General features: G+C 54.2%; 2 protein-coding genes across 2 annotated transcripts in view; one reads left to right on the top strand and one right to left on the bottom strand.

Moving 5' to 3' along the window:
* The window catches only part of LOC104392602 (proton-coupled amino acid transporter 1-like), an 11,332-nt gene extending 1,159 nt beyond the window's left edge, over nucleotides 1-10,173 (top strand). Inside the window, exons 3-10 of the mRNA XM_010002025.1 lie at nucleotides 1,062-1,150; nucleotides 1,358-1,453; nucleotides 1,733-1,817; nucleotides 2,816-3,034; nucleotides 3,288-3,386; nucleotides 4,815-4,981; nucleotides 6,942-7,111; nucleotides 9,895-10,173. Of these exons, the coding sequence (XP_010000327.1) occupies nucleotides 1,062-1,150; nucleotides 1,358-1,453; nucleotides 1,733-1,817; nucleotides 2,816-3,034; nucleotides 3,288-3,386; nucleotides 4,815-4,981; nucleotides 6,942-7,111; nucleotides 9,895-10,163 (1,194 nt within the window). The 3' untranslated portion in view covers nucleotides 10,164-10,173. The remainder of the gene's footprint in view (nucleotides 1-1,061; nucleotides 1,151-1,357; nucleotides 1,454-1,732; nucleotides 1,818-2,815; nucleotides 3,035-3,287; nucleotides 3,387-4,814; nucleotides 4,982-6,941; nucleotides 7,112-9,894) is intronic.
* A 4,668-nt stretch (nucleotides 10,174-14,841) lies between these two features.
* FAT2 (FAT atypical cadherin 2) overlaps nucleotides 14,842-16,804 on the bottom strand; it is a 44,512-nt gene continuing 42,549 nt past the window's right edge. Inside the window, 2 exon segments of the mRNA XM_010002130.1 lie at nucleotides 14,842-15,301; nucleotides 15,950-16,546. Coding sequence (XP_010000432.1) covers nucleotides 14,842-15,301; nucleotides 15,950-16,546 — 1,057 coding nt within the window.

Raw genomic sequence — 16,804 nt, 5'->3', positions numbered from 1 at the left:
CGCATGGCCAGGATGGCTCTTGGTGCTCTGTGGCTTGTGAGGTTTTGCTCGCTTGGTTTGCTGCTGAGGCTGTTCCTGATGCTTCTGCTTTGTGCTGGCTGGTTTTGAGGAGTTCAGCATGTGAGTCAGGGCTGTGGTTTCCTCTGCTGGGGTCAGGCAGGGAGCTGGGTCCCTGCCCAGTGTGACATCCCTGCCCCTGTGGTGGCAGCCCCTTTCTCACAACATATTCTGCATCTTCATGCCCTGGTCCTGTGGCTGGTAGGTTCAGCACAACCTCCACCCCAGGTTGTCCCAGCCAGTCCCTGCTGAGGAGCCTGTGTGCCTCCTGAGGGTCCTGCCAGCAAGGCACCCACTCAACAAGCCCCACGGGTCAGTCATAGGGCTGGTGTTGGGAGATGGCAGCCTACTTCTCTCTGAGGTGTTTCATGGGGGCTGGCCCAGCCCTGCAGCTCTGGTTGTGTCCAGATCAGTGGCTGTGAAGAAGCTTTGCTGCCTGAGGGCTGAGGTTTCTTCTGGAGGTCAAACATCAGCCCCTGGCCACTGGCACATCTCTCCCCACTTCTGTCCCAATGCTCAGCACCTCAGTGTCTGTGTCATGTCTCAGTGCTCAGTGTCCATGTGAGATGTGGTGGGCACCTAACCTGCACTAGGTTTCCTCAGCCAGCAATGCAACGTTCCCAATACCTCAGATTGAGAAACAAAAAGAACTGAAAAATCAAAAGAAGTAAGAGAGAACAGTACGTTCCTTTCTCCTGACCATGACCTTTGTCACCTGTAGAACACCCCTGTGCCAGAAAGCTTGAAAAACAATCCTGGAAGCGCTTCGCTGCATCCAGACTGCCCCAACTTGCTTCCTTTGCATCGTTCCTGCCAAGCTCGTGGCTCTCTGTGGGGTTACTCCATCCTGGGGGGCTGGTTCCTGGGGGCAGCACCCAAGCTCCAGTTCAGCCTCCAGCAGTTTCTGCTCACAGAGCCCGCGGGGTTTTACCGGGAAGTAGCGCCCCTGTGCAGCTCTGCCTTTGGCCATCAGAGTGCAGCCTTCCCTCTCTCTTCTCCTGCAGCTGGGTCCTCTGAGTCTGCTGGTGATGGGAGTCGTGGCTGTGCACTGCATGGGCATCCTGGTGAAATGTGCCCATCACTTCTGCCGCAGGTAAGGAGCAACTCCCCTTCTGGGCACTGCAGCTGCTCCGTGGGTTTCCTGAAGCCTCCCAGCAGTGAGTTCCCCGTGTCAAGGTTGGGAGCTGCTTTGGGGTGTTTTTTCAGGAACTGCTTCTTCCCATTCATGTCACCATTTGCCTTGGGAACCAGCAGAAGGGGCTGATGTGATGTCCCTTCTCTCTCTCTCTCCTGTGGGCAGGTTCCAGAAGCAGTTTTTGGACTATGGGGGTGTCGTGATGTACGGGCTGGAGTCGACTCCCGTTGCGTGTCTGCGGACACACGCGGCCTGGGGAAGGTACCTGCTCCACCCCTGTCCCACAGGCAGGGGACCAACATGTGCTGCACCTGGGACAGAAAAGCTGTCTGCTCTCTTAGCTGACTCAGCAGATGAGCACAAATGACATCAAATGTTATTTGTCTCCCCCACCCAGAGTGCCCAGTGCCCCCAGGGGGTAACGTTGAGGTCTCTGACCCAGTCATCATCACTGCAGTGTTTGGGTGCAGCCCCCAGCAGCTCAAGTGGGCTCATTTTTCTGTATGGCCTGGCTAACAAATTGTCTTTTTTCTTTTCTAGGCGTGTGGTGGGACTTTTCCTGATCATCACGCAGCTGGGTTTCTGCTGTGTGTACTTTGTCTTTCTGGCTGACAATCTGAAACAGGTCAGACTTGCTCCCTCCTTAGTGAACCTTTCTTCTCCCATTCTTGGGCCTGTTTACATTTCAGTTTCTTGCCTCATCCCATGGCTCTGGAGCTTAATTACATCTTTAGGGGAAGAGTTTCTTTCTGCCAGGCATTAGGAGGAAATAAACAGAAACCATGAACTGCTTGGTTGGCTCTTGCCCTGGAAGAAACTGGGAATAATGATTCCCTGTTCCCAGGGGAGCGAGGTGAGGTTCTGCCAGTGGGTGACGGAGGATAGATGGGCTCTGCCTCTTCTCTGGGAGCAGCAGCTGAGGAGATTCCCTTTGTGCTGCCTTGAGGGAGCACGTGGGTGAGTGTCAGTGATCTGAAACCAACAGTCCCGAGAGCAGGGGTGAGCAGGTGGGTGCACAGGCCTGGGCTGCTGCTGGCCCCCTGCCCCCCAGGAATGGCCCCTTGCTGCCATTTCAAGGTGGGCTTCTTTCTGCTTGACATCTTGCAGCAAAGACTGAAGGCTGGCTCAACCTGCAAATCCAACCCGTTTTAGGCCACAACTGGGAAACCCCTTGGCTTCAGTTGTGGAATTTTTTTGGGTGGGGAGAGGAGAGTGTTGCTTATTTATTTTTGTGGTGGGGAATAGTGTGTTAGATAGGGAGTGATGGTGCAGGTGGTACCTTGGATGAGGTGCTGTTGTGCTGGGCAGAGCTTTGGTTTGGAAAATGGCTTTGGAGCAAGCTGTGGAGAGGCAGGGCAGGCCAGGGCTCCAGCAGTGCTGCCCTCTCCCATGGAGGATGCTGGATTGTGCAGAAGCTCTTTAGCCTCTCCTCCAGGGCAGGACTTGTATTGGTTTGCAGGCAGGCTTTTTCTGCAGTGGCCAGGTTACACCTTGGTTGTGATTGTGTTGGTGATCCACAGTGTGCCCATGCTCTGGGAAGGATGGCTCAGCCACCCAGGGTCTGTGCAGAGCTGATGGGTTTGAGGTGTGTTGGGGTTCATCAAGCCTTCCTGTGCTTTCCAGGTCATATCTGCAGCAAATGGGACCACCAATGACTGCAGCCCAAACAAGACAGTGACCATGACCCCCACCATGGACTCCAGGCTCTTCATGCTTTCCATCCTGCCCTTCGTGGTGCTGCTCTCGTTCATCCAGAATCTCAAGGTCCTGTCCATCTTCTCCATGCTGGCCAACGTGGCCATGCTTGTCAGCCTTGTTGTCATCTACCAGTACATTGTCAGGGTACGTGTGCACAGCTTCCCTCTGTCATTTCTGAGATGTCCCATGTTTTGGCAGGGGGGGTAGGGGGAGCTCAAGAGGGGTGTGTTTGCATACCATGGAGTGTGTTTGTACACCAATGGGTGCTGCTTGCTCGCGTGGGCGCAGCGGTTTCCCTCAGCTCCACAGGGCTTTCCCTGTGGCTGTGACAGGGAGGGATGGTAGCAGGGCCAGGTCCTCCCCATCCCCTGAACTCTGCGTGGGCTTTTTTTCCCAGGACATTCCTGATCCCCGTCGCCTGCCCCTGGCAGCAGCCTGGAAGACCTACCCTCTGTTTTTTGGCACCGCGATCTTTGCTTTTGAAGGCATCGGGGTGGTGAGTCGGCGTGTGGCAGCGGGAGGCTCGGGAGGCACAGCCCCTGCTGGGACTTGCTGCACCACCTGCCTTGCCTTGCAGCTGTATTTGCAGATGAATTTCTCTTGACAGTAGCCCAAGTTCTGGAGAGTGCTGTTAGGTTTAGCCTCCAGGCTATCTCCTGGGTCAAACCTTTTTGCTTCCAGCTTGAGGCAGGAGGAGCACAAGCTCCAAACCTCAGGAGGCTGGATGCTGCTTTGAAGGTGGCTGTATCTCGTGGTAGGTTCCACTGGGAAATGCACTGGCAGCTGCTTCTGGCTCTGCTGGTTGACCTGCAGGTGAGGAATCATCCTCAGTTTTGGAACCAGCCTGCATCCTGAAGGCTGCCTAAGTGGGAGGCTGAAAAGCATGACCCCAAAAAAATGTGATCCGTTTCTCCCCACCCTGCTGTGGAGCTACCGTGATCTCCCTGCAGCAGCCACGTGGCTCCTGCCTGCTGTGGGGCTGGATTTGCATGTGGATCTCACAGGAGATGCTGTAAATAGCCTGTCTGTCTGTGAAAAAAGCTGGGTGGGAGGGTGGAGAGATTAATGGCTCTCTAAGATGTTGTGGGTTGTTTCCGGGAGCTCCCTTCAAAGGAGGAAAAAATGTTTTCATCTCTTCATATAAGCTGGCTCTGTAAACACAGGGCTGGAGAGGGCCCAAATCCTTTATGGGAAGAGTGTTTACTGAATGTTGTGCCCAGGGCAGAGGGCTTTTGCTGACACTGAGGCACCATTGTGCTCTTCTTCTCATGACTTGGAGGTGAAGCTCCTCACCAGCTCTGCCACTGTGTCTTCTTGAAATCTTCACCACCCAAGGACAGCTATAAAAATGTTTGCTGAAGTCCTATATTTGGAAGCAAGTGTTAGTAGGGTAGAGGTGAGGGCTTGCCTCTGTCCTTGGTTGGTTGTTTTATTGTCCTGTCTGGTTGAAATCTGGTCAGATAAAGTTGATAGGAGAGGAGAAAATGTCTTGGTCTTTCTAGGGTCTGCTAGGGGAAGTAAGACAAGGTAACATGATGGGCATGTCCCAGTGGCTTTGCTGTTTTGGGGTGCAGAGTGTAACATGACCAAGCTTTGGGTGGATGACATTGCCCCAAGATGCCAGAGACCAATGGGGCACAGCTACTTCCAGGGGGAGGGAGCAGGTCCCTTTGCTAAGGCAATGGCATGAGTGACTCTACTGAGGACTTCTCATGCCAAGTGTGAAGGTCTCAAATAGGAGCACACAAAGCAGATCTCTGGTACAGTGGTTTTCTCAGCTGGGTTCTCTGGTCTCCATGTGTCACAAGCCTCTCATGGGGGACAGTGCTTGACCATGGGGCTCCCCCTCCTGCTTTCTGGGGCTGAGTGGTATAGAGGTATGGGGGCAATCTGCTGCTCTGTCATCATCCTCTTCCTCTCCCAGGTGCTGCCTCTGGAAAACAAGATGAAGAACCCCCGGCAGTTTCCAGTCATCCTCTACGTGGGGATGACCATTGTCACCATCTTGTACATCAGCCTGAGTGTCCTGGGGTACCTGCACTTTGGGGCAGACATTCAGGCCAGCATAACACTCAACCTGCCCAACTGTTGGTGAGTCCCAGGGGGGAGGAAGGAGGGTCCTGGCTGGGGAGGCAGGGGAGGGGTTGGTGGGGGATGTTGTTCCCTGAGGAAAAACTGATCTAGTGAGCTTGGGGAAGGACCAACTGTGCTGTTGCCAAGCTGTCCTGAGGAGCTTGTTGGGGGTTGCCTGGTGTATGGGGTGGTGAGGATCGTTGTGGTGTCTTCCTTGAGGTCCCTGGTGGGGTCTCCCAGGTCTGCCAGCTTTGTTTGCTGTCAAGGATGACGTTCCCTTAGCAGCAGGTAATGGGATTTCTGTGACTTACTCAGCTACAGAAAGATCCTATTTAAAATGCAGTTGTCTAGGGGTGTCCATGCTTTCTGTCAAAGTACTTTTCTGGAAGAAAAACACAAAACCAAAAAATACCCTGCAGCAAACCTGGGAGACAAGGTGAGGATTGTGGCAGAGATGTTGCATCCTTCCTTGGCTGTATCCATTGCCTGGAGGTCTCTAGAACAGATTGGATTAATGTGTCGGGAATCGTTGGGTTACAGGATGACTAAGGACTCTTCCAGCCTCATTTCTCCATAACCACAGCTTCCTCAAACGAGGAGTTTGTTGGTTCCCAGTGCCCAGGTCTAACCACGGCCTCTGAAATACCTCACTGCTGTGCAGAAATCCTTCCTTGCATCACTCCAGCAGCTGAAGGGTGAGGAAATGCTGTAGTGAGGGGGAAGATGTTGGGTTGCATGTGGTCAGTTGGAGGCAGGTGGTGACAGAGCTTACGGTCAAAGAAGGGTTTGCCATTCCTTGCAGCTTGTTGAGATGGCCTGGCATGGACCTCTGGGTTAAGCAGGTCTTTGCTGTGGATGGCAGAGCAGTGCCTCTCCAGGGCCCTGCATGGACTCATGTTTTCTATGGGTTAAGGCTGGTCCTTGAGCTCTTCCTCTTGATATTTAAAATGCCCTTTGAGCTTCTTGACCTGGCTCCTGAGGTGTGCAGGTTTGGTACCCAACCTTCTTCTGTACCTTTTTCAATGACATCTCCTTATCATGGATTTCCCAGGAGCCCTTTATGGTTTTACAGCCCTACTTAGCTGAAAATGCAATGATAAGATACTGGGCTGTGGGGTAGGTGGCTCAAGGCTACTGTGCACTCAAGTCGTGGGGTGAGTGGTCGCACTCTGGACTCTCTGACACCTTTATCTTTAGCTTGCTCATGGATAATTTTGGTTGGAGAGGGTATCATGAGATCTTTGGGTTTTATCTACAGTTAACAGTCCCTTCTTCAGGTCACACTGGAGCTCCAGCCTGTCCAGTGCAGCAGCATAGACACAGGAGTGATGACCTGGCCATCTGGCAGCCCAGGCACATCACTATTGCTGTTATAAAAAGTGTTCCTAAGGACAGCAGAGTAGGATGATAAGCAGTGAAAGCAAAAAGCAGCCACTAATGAGCACTAGACTCTAATTTACAAGAAGGCAAGAAAGCCCCTGGCAAGCACAGAAGCCTGCTGATTAATAGCTAAACAGCAATAACAGCTATAATTTTTTTCTAGCACATTCCAATCAAATCTGTTACCCTGAGCCCTTTGTGCCCCACGTTGGGTGCCAAAAAAGAGCTGTTATGGTTTAACCCCAGCTGACAACTGATACCACACAGCTGCTTCCTCACCCCCTCAGTGGGATGGGGAGAGAATTGGAAGTGTAAAAGAGAAAACTGGTGGCTTGAGATAAAGACAGTTTAATTGATAAAGCAAAACAAGGAATTAATTCACTCCTTCCCATCAGCAGGCAGGTGCTCAGCCATCTCCAGGAAAACTGGGCTCCATCATGTCTAGTGGTGACTTGGGAAGACAAAGAGTGTTCAGGAGGGGAGACCATTGGGACACAAAAGTCCTTCTTGGCAGGGTGTTCCCCCTCAGCTTTCTCCCTTTGCTGCTTCAGGGGTTGGAGTGAGAGTGTGTCTCACTGGCTGTCCTCCTTGTTTTCAGGCTCTACCAAGCTGTCAAGCTGCTCTTTTCCTTTGGGATTTTCTTCACCTACGCTGTGCAGTTCTACGTGCCCGCCGAGATCATCATCCCGCCCCTGGTGTCCCGGGTGTCGGAGCGCTGGGGCTGGCTGGCCAAGCTGCTCCTCAGGCTGGCCCTGGTCAGCCTGACCTGTGAGTACACAGCAGCTTGTCAGACCTGCCTTACAATTCCTGCCATGGGCTGGTGGTGCTGAGAACCTTCACCCCTCTCCTTGCTACCTCTGGCCCTGCTGCTGAAGCCCTTGCAGCACAGAGTCTCCTGGAGTCCTGTTTTCCATGGCTCCTCGTGCCTGCCTGATGGGGGCAGGGCTGCAAAGGGGTCGCTGACCATGAGGGAATAGGTCCCTTTGTACACACACATTCAATACAGGGTGTAGCACAGCAAAAGACAACTTTTTGCTGTGGTACCTGACCCATACCCAAAGCCCTGGTATGCCTGTGGCCACAGAGCAGGTCTGGCTGGATCAGCTCCAAATCGCCCCTTTCCCTGGACAATATTTGGAATCTGCAGTGAGGCTCTGGTGGAGGAGGCTGCCAGGCTTGAGCCTGCTGGACCTTTGAGGAAAGGTGTAGAGCAATCAGGTGCAGGAGTATCTGATTTTGGCTGGCTCTGATATGTGAACACTAACTCCTTGCTTTGGTCAGCACAGCTGAGATGCTTGACTGAGCTCTCAGGTGTCATCTGCTGAAAAAGAGCTTTTCTCCATGGCTTGATGCTGCTGATGCAGCAGAGTTGGGCGTCAAGGGCCTGGCCCCACGTCTCAGCTGCCTTTGGGTTGGGTTTGAGGAGTGTGGTGCTAACTTGAGAGCTGAGAGCAGGCTGATGCTGGTTTCTGGGCTGTCACTAGTGGTGGGCCAGAAAAGCTGCAAAGCCCAGTCTCCTCTGTGCTGAGTTCCTGAAATCCATTCTGCCTTGACACCTGCAACTGGAGGGACAATGCAGGGATGAAATCCTGCTTTTCTGGACCAAGTGCTCCAGCCACCCTGGTGCTGTGGGTAAGCTCAGAGCCTGCCTGTGGGATTGGAGCCTCTCCCAGAGGGCTGTGCCTGGCCAGGAAAGCAAAGGCTTGGAGAGGTGGGATAGCTTTAGGCACCAGCAGTGCCTGCATCCTGGGGTTCAGGGGTAGGGAGGCAGCAGAAGTGCTGGTGGAAGGGAGCTGGCTCCTTTGTACCTCCTCCCCCTCCCCTCCCATGTCTGTTGGAGAAGATAAAAGCACTTGGGAGGGTTGCATGAATATTCATCAGATGGTTTCGTGGCCACAGAACAAGCGTGCATCATGACTTTGGCTTCCAAAGAGAGGATGGAGTTTGGTGTCTGGGTGTCTTTTAAGCCTAGACTTCAAAACCAGCACACTTGGAAACCCTTTGAATTAATAATACCCGCAGCAAGCACGGCCGTTGCCCCTGGAGGCTGAGGGCTGAGCTGGGGCTTCAATTCTGCTTGATTTAGAGGGGAGTTGATGGTTTTGTTTTCTTTGAGTGCACAGAACAGTGTGGGGTGGGCTGAGGATGTTGTTGGTGGTCAGCAGCTCTGCTGTCCCCACAGGCTGCCTGAGCAGGGATACTACTTGCAGCAGAGACCAGGCAGAGAGCTCCTTCAGCTCAGTGCAGGGCTCAGCACTGGGATAAACTTCCTCCAGGTCAGCTCAGCAAGGACCTTAGCTGCTGTTCCCCGTGGTGGAGGGATGACTTGTCTCCAGGCTTATCCTGACTCCAGCAGGGCTGGAGTGGTGGGGAGCTGGGGAGCTCACTGAGCCTGTGATTGTGCCAGTGGGCGATGTCTCCTGGCTGCAAAACAGAACCTTGATGATCCTTTATTTTAAATCTGCTGCCCAAATGGTGCCTCAGGAGTGGTGACTGTGGGCTGGTTAGGAGAAGGCACTGAACCTCCAGCCTCCCGTGGCCCAGAGCAGGAGCAGGGGGAGCAGAAGTATTGCTGGAGTTTGCAGCCACTCAGTGCAAGCTGTCTGAAGCCTTCTAGAGGGGTTTTCCTTGGCTGCAGTTTTTACCCAACAAATGTTCTCCCCCGGGCTGTGCCACAGGCTCTCTGCTGCTGGAGCAGCTCTAAAAGCATGCAAACCACACACATTTATTCGAGGTGGGGGGAGATGGCTCTTGCCTCCTCCTTCCTGCTTTTATGGGCTTTTTTGAGGCTTTATGGCTACCCAGGTGTGGGGAGCAGGGGTGCTGGCTCTGGTGAGGGGGGCTGAAGGTGCCAGCAGCTGCTCTTCTACCAATGGCATCTGTTTGCTGGGGCACTGGTCCTGCTCAACCTGGGACCTTCCTGTGGTGGTGCCCAGAGTGACAAGAAGGGTTTTCTCTGTGTGCTGTGCTTCATCTAGTCTGAAGAAAAGGAGGTGGAGGGGAGACCTCATTGCCCTCTACAACCACCTGAAAGGATATTGTGAAGAGGCAGGCGCTGGACTCTCCTCACAAGTACCTGGTGATAGAACAAGAGGGAATGGCCTTAAGCTGTGCCAGAGGAGGTTTAGACCAGATCTTAGGAAGAGCTTTTTCACTGAAAGGGTTGTCAGACATTGGAACAGGCTGCCCAGGGAGGTGGTTGAGTCACCATCCCTGGATGTGTTTAAAAGATGTGGTGCTTGGGGATGTGGCTCAGTGCTGGACTTGGTAGGTTAGGGTTAATGGTTGGACACGATGATCTTGAAGGTCTTTTCCAACCAAAGTGATTCTGTGGTTAACCCACTGCAATGGCTGAAAGTGCTTGTTGGGGAGGAGGTGCTGCAAGATGGACAGCCACGTCTTCCCAGCTCTTGAGTCAGGGAAGGGGGCAGAAGTGTGACTCAGGCAGCTGGTGTCCATGTGGTGGGCTTCTGCTCGCTTTGACTCGGGGGAGGAGGGTCTCTACTGTTGAGGAGCTGGCAGTGCTAATGTCACATCTGCTCCTCCTCCAGGCGTGCTGGCCGTCCTCATCCCACGCCTGGATCTCGTCATCTCGCTGGTGGGCTCCGTCAGCAGCAGCGCCCTGGCTCTCATCTTCCCCCCGCTGCTGGAGATCGCCACCTACTACACGGAGGGCATGCACCCCCTGCTCATCGCCAAGGACGTCGCCATCAGCCTCTTTGGCTTCGTGGGGTTTGTGGTGGGGACATACGAGGCGCTGGTGGAACTGGCAGCACCTGCCACCACGGTTGTGAACACCACCAGTGTCATGGTGCAGTGACAGTCCCCCTGCCCAGCCAGCCCCTCCGGGTGCTGTGCTGGGGGCACATGGGTGCTGCTGCTCCCCTGGGGATGGTCTCCCCTCTCCTTCCCGTGTTTCCATGTGAAACATGGTGGGTTAGGTCTGCGAGAGGACGGGGCTGCCCAGCATCGTGGCTGCCCACCTGCAGCAGGGTCCTGCGCTGGGCTCTGGCTGGGGAGGTAGGCTCCAGGCTGGGGCAGTGCCTTCCCTGGGGGCTTTTTGGGCAGGTGGTGCAGCAAAACAGCCCCCTCAGCCCCTGTGTAAATAGTCACTCTGAGAGGTGAGGAATCCAGGGGTTGTAGATTTTGATTTTATTTTTTTAAATCACAACCTTTCCGCTTTTCCCCCGTCCTTTCAGTCAGGGCGGGGAACAGGGACTGCTCTTTGTTTGTGCCAGTTTTTATTTCCCCCTCAGCACTTTATTTTTACGGCAACAGAGAAACCTCAGCTCAGGTTGGAAAGTGTGGAGCTGCCTCCTCACCCCAGCCCTGTAGGGAGGTTGGGCAGAGCCTGAGATGCGGAGCATTCCAGGACCCTCCAGCACTTCTGTGTTGGGATCCCTGGACATGGGCATTGACTCCTGCCATGCTCTGGCTCTGTGTCCAGCTTCCTTGGGGGCTGAATAGGGTCTGGAGGTGGGCACTGGGCTCAGCACCTCCCTAGCTTGGGAGGGTTGGCTGAACCCTGGCCCACACTTTCAGTAGACACTTCTTTTTCCTCACCCAGCACGTGTCTTTCAGAAGTGTTAGGGAAAAACAAGGCGTGCAGAGAGCAGATGGGCTCTGCCATAGCAAGGCTCTGAGCTGGGTGCCTTTGGCTGGGAGCCCTGTCCCTCTGTGGGACAGGGTGTCCTGGGGAGTCACTGTGTGCTGCCTGCACACTGCAAAAACCTATCACCTTGTTTACAGTGCCCGAGCTGGCCCCGGCGCGCTCCACCTGCACCTGCAGGCCGATACTGAATGTCAAATCACACATCAAAACCCTGTAATTTTAGTATATTTTTTAACCTCTCCCTCCTGGCCCCTCTCCTTCTGCATCCTCTGCTCCAGCTCTTGTCCCTGGTAGGATGCAGGTCTCTGGTGCTTCTCTCTGTGCTCCTGTTGCTTCTGGTGTTGTGGCTGGTGCATGCCTGGGGGGGATGGTCCCTGCTATGCTGCTGCTTCCCTTCCTCTCAGCCCAGCTTCCACCTTATAGGGTTTCCTTGCCTTCCTGCTGCATTTTATTTTTTTAAGATGAGAGCACAAATGCATTCTCTATGGGATGTCTTTTCCTAGTGGTACAAAAGAGGTTTTAGCTGAGCCACCCTGTCTGGGTCACACTCCTCCCTGCTAACACAGCATCTCCCAAATGCCAGCATGGTGGTGGCTTCCTTTATCCCTGTTATCCCTGCATCCCTGTCTCCCTGGGGATGGGCAGAGGCTGCTGGTGGGGCAGGAATGGGAGTACTGTGCTGGAGAGCTGTGTTCCCATCCTGGACACAGGATGAATGAGGTTATTTCTGGTGTTTGACCCATTTCTGGGAGGAGCAGGCTGTGCAGAGCAGTGGCCCTACAGCCTGTCTTCTCCATGTGGGTGTTTCAGTGTCTTGCACTGTGTCCCCTTTGCTGGTTCTGCTTTGGGTGCCCCATGCTGGTCTTTGGACCCATGGCCAGGTGTGGGGTAGGTCTGTGCCACGTTGTTGCTCCTTTTCAGCCCTTCACCTGCTTGTTGCATCTCTTAGGCCTCACCTTGTCTCCTCCAGGTCTGTGCTGGTGAAGGTTCTGACGTGCTTCAGCATTGCTTGGTTATGGGCACAGCAAAGCTTTAAGTCAGATCCTCTATCTGGAGGATATGGTGGGGATGGAGAGCAAACACCTGGGGCTGGGAAGGTAAGGGAGCTCCAGGGCATGATGCAGATGGGAAAAGTGCAATATTCATGTCCATCACTGTGTACTCACCCCAGTGTGGCCCTCGGGCATTGGGTTAGAGTGCAGAAATGTCACCCTTGGCAGAGGAAGGCATGCTGTGAGGAGCAGGGGACATCTAATGCTTGCCCCCAGCTCTGTCAGTACCCTGTGAGAAGGCTGGCTGCATGTTAGGGGACAGCTGTCTGCCAGGGCATGTTCCCAGCCCAGCACTGGGCATCAATGGGTTTACTGGCAGGGCTTTTAGCACTCAAACTCAGTTTGCAGTCAGTGGTGAAGGCCTCATTTCCAAGGAGACTGGGATATCACAGCAGCATTAAAGGTTTTTGCAGTTCTTCACTTTCATTGGGATGAGCAGGGGGTGTTTGGAGATGGGGCCAGATGTACCCATGGGGCACATGGCATGAGGGGCTCTGCTGAGCCAGGAGGACCTGCTGCAGGACCTGATGGACACAAAACTTGACCCTTGTGTATGGTAGGCTGCTCAGTAACCAAGGAAATTCTCTCTGTAAATATAGAAATGATTAATGTACATGTCTTGTGCCTATGGGTATTGTCAGTGTACGGAGTGTGTAGCTGCTCAGTGGAAGAGCTGCACATCAATCATGTATCTTACTTTAATCAATAAATGTTTTATTTTTTATGTGAAAAAGCTCTGGGGAGTGAGATGGGAGTTTCTCTTCCATGAGGCAGGTGGAAAACCACTTGGCAGAGCCCAGGCCATGCATGGAGCAGGTCTGGGGGTCGCCAAGGGGGACCCCGCTGTGCTGGATGGAGCAGCCACGTGGCTTTAATACCAGGGTATGTGCTGTGACTTTAGGGACTTAATTTTTTTTCCCCCCCTCTTATTTTTTGTTTGTATTTGTTTGTTTTTTGCAAGATACCACCCAAGTGCAGAGGCTTGGGGAGGAGGGGGCATCTGTGGGAGAGCAGGGAAGCTGGAGTACAGCTGGGGTCTGACCCTGTGCTTTTCCCAGCCCTGCAGTAGCAGACAATGCTCCTCCCTCTGCTGAAGGTTGCAAATGTGTTTCAGCTTTGCTGCTCTGAAAACTGCATTATTTTTCTTCAGAATGCATTTTTACAAGTAGGTTGGGGGCAGAGCCTTTTTGGGCTTGGCTCTTCTCTCTGCCCCACCAAAGCTGCCCCATGGCTTCTTGGCTGTGTCCTGGGTCCCCACAGCCTGGTTTATACCAAAAGTGGGGCTGCAGCTGAAAAAAAAGAGCCTGGGCATGTGCTGATGGCGGCAACGTGGTGGATGCTGAGATCAAAGGAGCGAAAGCCAGCCCATGTGTGGGGACAGCCAGGCACTGTCCCAGCATGGCTGCAGCCCTGCTTGTCCTCACACTGCTGAGTAATTCATGCCAGTGCCCTGTGTCATGAGCAGGGCTGTGGCTTTGCTTTCAGAAATGAGATGAATTTCTGCTTTCCTAAATGTGTTTGGTTAGGGATGGGAATCAAGGCAGGGCCTGGATTTGGATCCCTTCAACCCTTCTGGTCCTGAAGCTCATGTCTTTCCAAAGCCAGATAGGGCACCTTGGGTCTGCCTCCTTCCTCTGGCCCTTATGGGATCTTGTTGTCTTGGTACTTCTCTGAAAGCTCAAGAGGCTGGGAGTGCTGGTGTCCAAAAGAAGCTGGTTTTCCCTGGGCTGCCCTTGGGTGAAGCTAGGCAGGGATGTCCTATTTACAAGGGAATCCTTGAGCTCGCGAATAAAATCATCATAGTAAAAAAATCCAAACTCTTTTAATACTTTCCAAAAAATCAACAACAAAAAAGTTACATCAAACAACCAACCAAAGAAAACCTCTCATTGAGGAACGGTGCATTTCCAAGCACAAGGACGTAAAGACAAACCCACGCTCAGGAGCCTTGGTGACCCATCTCAGGCAGGAGGTGCCACTTGGTGCTGGCCAGTCTTTCTGAGATGCACGGGGGAGCCCCAGCTGGGTGGCAGGACCACGTATGGTGTGTTCACCATGGGACCATGACAGCCATGGGGACATGTCTGTTTTCACATCCCTGGGACGGGGTCTGCCTGACTCCCAGGAGTGCAGCCTGACTGGGCAGTGGTCTTGCTTTGCTGCCAGTTGCACTGGTTTGAGTCTGTGGGTGGTGCCTGGTGGGATGAAACTTGTTGCTTGGTTTTTCTACAGGAATTAACATTTTATTTGGACTTCCATTGGCCAGGTGAAGGATGTGTTGATGGGATCAGTGGCATTCCCTCATCTCTCTCCCTGTATCAGGGAGCAGACATGGAAGGGTTTGCTCCAGCTGATCCATTCCATTGGGCAAACTGTTGGCTCCATGCAAGTCCTCAGAGCCAGAGCAGGGGTCAGGGAGCTGTCCCATCTGGAGCACTCCCAAGCTGTCCTTCAGCATCTTCTCCACCACAGCTGCCACCATGCCTGCAGTGCTTGCCCTTCCCCTCCTCCTCCTCATCCCTGTGGCCAGGTGGGAGGAGGTGGCAGCCGCGGTCCTGCGCGGTGTCGGAGGAGGTCCCCTTGGCAAGGAGGCAGGTTAGTCATGGGCATCCCAGGAGCATCCTCTGTCCCCCGGCCGTGGCTGGAGTGTTTCCCCTCCATTTGCAGCAGGAGAACCGTGGAAAAAGATCCAGCCACACAGGGGGGAGATGCCTCAAGCTGGGGCTGGGGTCACACACACACACGTAAGCCTCCCTGTGGTGGCACATGCCATCCCCCCCTGCACAGTGTTCTGCGTGGAGATGCTGCTCTCATCTCGAGGGTTTGCCCCTCCGTTAAAACATCACCTCCTCGCAGCTCCCATAGTCGCTCTCCACCATGTCAGAGCCCTCATAGTTGGGGGGTGGCAGGGGCTGGGCCCGGATGCTGGGCTGGTGTCCCACCTCACAGTCCGCATAGGAGGGCTGGGCCACGCTCAGGCGCATGCTCACCCGCTTGTACCCGGGCTCGGGCTGGAAGGGGATGCCCTCGCCCTGCACCAGCTGGGATGGGTAGTAGCTGATGGCCGTGTATTCGTTCTGGCACTGGGAGGCTCCCACGTCCACTGGGCTGATGGGCAAGAAGTCCTCCAGGTTCTGGTTGCTGTAGCGGGGCGGGATGGGTGCCCGGGTGGTGGGGGGAGAGGAGGGTGGGAGGAGGATGCAGGGGGGGCTGGAATGATCTCGTAGTGGGAATATTCCTGGACGTCTGACGACAGGTACCGGGGAGGCCAGTAGGTTGTTTCTGCTGGGTAGACTGGAATAAAACAGAGTTGTGTTAGCTACAGTTCAGTCACAGAATCACAGAATGGTCTGGGTGGGAAGGGACCTAAAGATCAGGTAGTTTCAGTCCCCCTGCATGGGCAGGGACACCTCCCGCCAGAGCAGGTTGCTCAAAGCCCCCTCCAACCTGGCCTCAAGCTGTTGTTTTCCCCCTCCTGCCTTCCTGCCAATTCCTTCTGTAGACTCAGCCTGCAGGAGATGTGGCAGAGCAGGAAAGAGAAGAGATGTGGGGACAGGGAAGTTGTTGCTGCTTTGGGAATTGAGAAAACCTGAGGGCACCCCTGGCTGTGCTGGGACTTTTAGGTTCTTCATTTTTATCCCTTAGCTTTATTATTCTCTTTTATAGGGTTTTTTGACCCAGGACGTGTGGGAATTCAGGCTATGCATTAATGGTTTCCCTGCTGATTGTGTATGAGGCTGAGCAGGTTAAAGCTGGAAACTAGGATGTACTGGTGAGCAGGGAGGGAAAATCCAGTAAAAGACCTATTGCAGGGCTTGGGCAGCATTTGCTCGTGCTTTGCGTGACTTTAACCAACACTGTTGGTCCGTGAGGTCAGCAAACCTTCAATCTACTTCACAAAGGGAAGAGGGTTGTGCAAGGACAAGAGAAATCTGTGCCTACTGACCCATCTCCTCCCTGGCCCAGGTGCACTTGATGAAGGACTCGTTGTCAGAGTTGGAGGGGGGTGCAGCAGGGGGCAGGTTGGGTGCCACGCTGCACACGATGGTGCCCCGGTGCTTCGGGGCGTTGGCGGAGTTGAAGGTGACAAACTCAGGGGTGCTGGTGGGTTTGCGCTGCTCCGGCGTGGCCCGGTCCAGGTTGTTGTGTGCTGCATCACTGAGGATGTTGAGCTCGATGGGTGGCACTGCTTGGGTGCCCACACCCACACTCTTGGAGAACTCACTCTTGGAGAGCAGGTCGGGGTCCTCCCTGGCCACGGGCTTGTGTGTCTTGGCGCGGCTGCGGTAGCGCTTGCGGATGAGCACGAAGGCCCCGGCCAGGATGGCCACCCCCAGCACACCAGCCACGATCTCGGCGATCTCCTCGGGCCCCACTGCCCACTGTGTGGGCACGATGGCCGGGGTGATGATGGGCTGTGTGCAGTAGTCCCCCTGGTAACCCGATGGGCAGATGCAGTGGATGGAGCCCTCGTTGCTCACGCAGCGCCCTGCGTTTCGGCACGGGTTGTCTTGGCACTCTTCGGCCAGCTTCTCACACCTGTGGTGGGGACAGGATGGAGGCAACCACCATTACCCTGGGGATGAAGGTAAAACTGCCTAATCCTATTCAGGGCCCTGACTGGCATGGATGTTCCTGGTCTGCTCTCCCTCTCTTGCCAGACTCGTGCTACCTGCCTCTCCTGGCAGAGGACTGTGACCCTTGAGTATAAAATGACCCTTTTCAGGAGACCATGTTTTACAGGATGGTCCCATTTCTCAGTTGTTTACAACAAATTAAAATGGGGGCTTCCTGCTG

Source organism: Chaetura pelagica, unplaced genomic scaffold (assembly GCF_000747805.2).
Source record: "Chaetura pelagica isolate M959 unplaced genomic scaffold, ChaPel_1.0 scaffold356, whole genome shotgun sequence".
Classification (NCBI taxonomy): domain Eukaryota; kingdom Metazoa; phylum Chordata; class Aves; order Apodiformes; family Apodidae; genus Chaetura; species Chaetura pelagica.
Note: the sequence above shows the minus strand (reverse complement) of the source record. Positions and strands in the feature narration are given on the sequence as shown.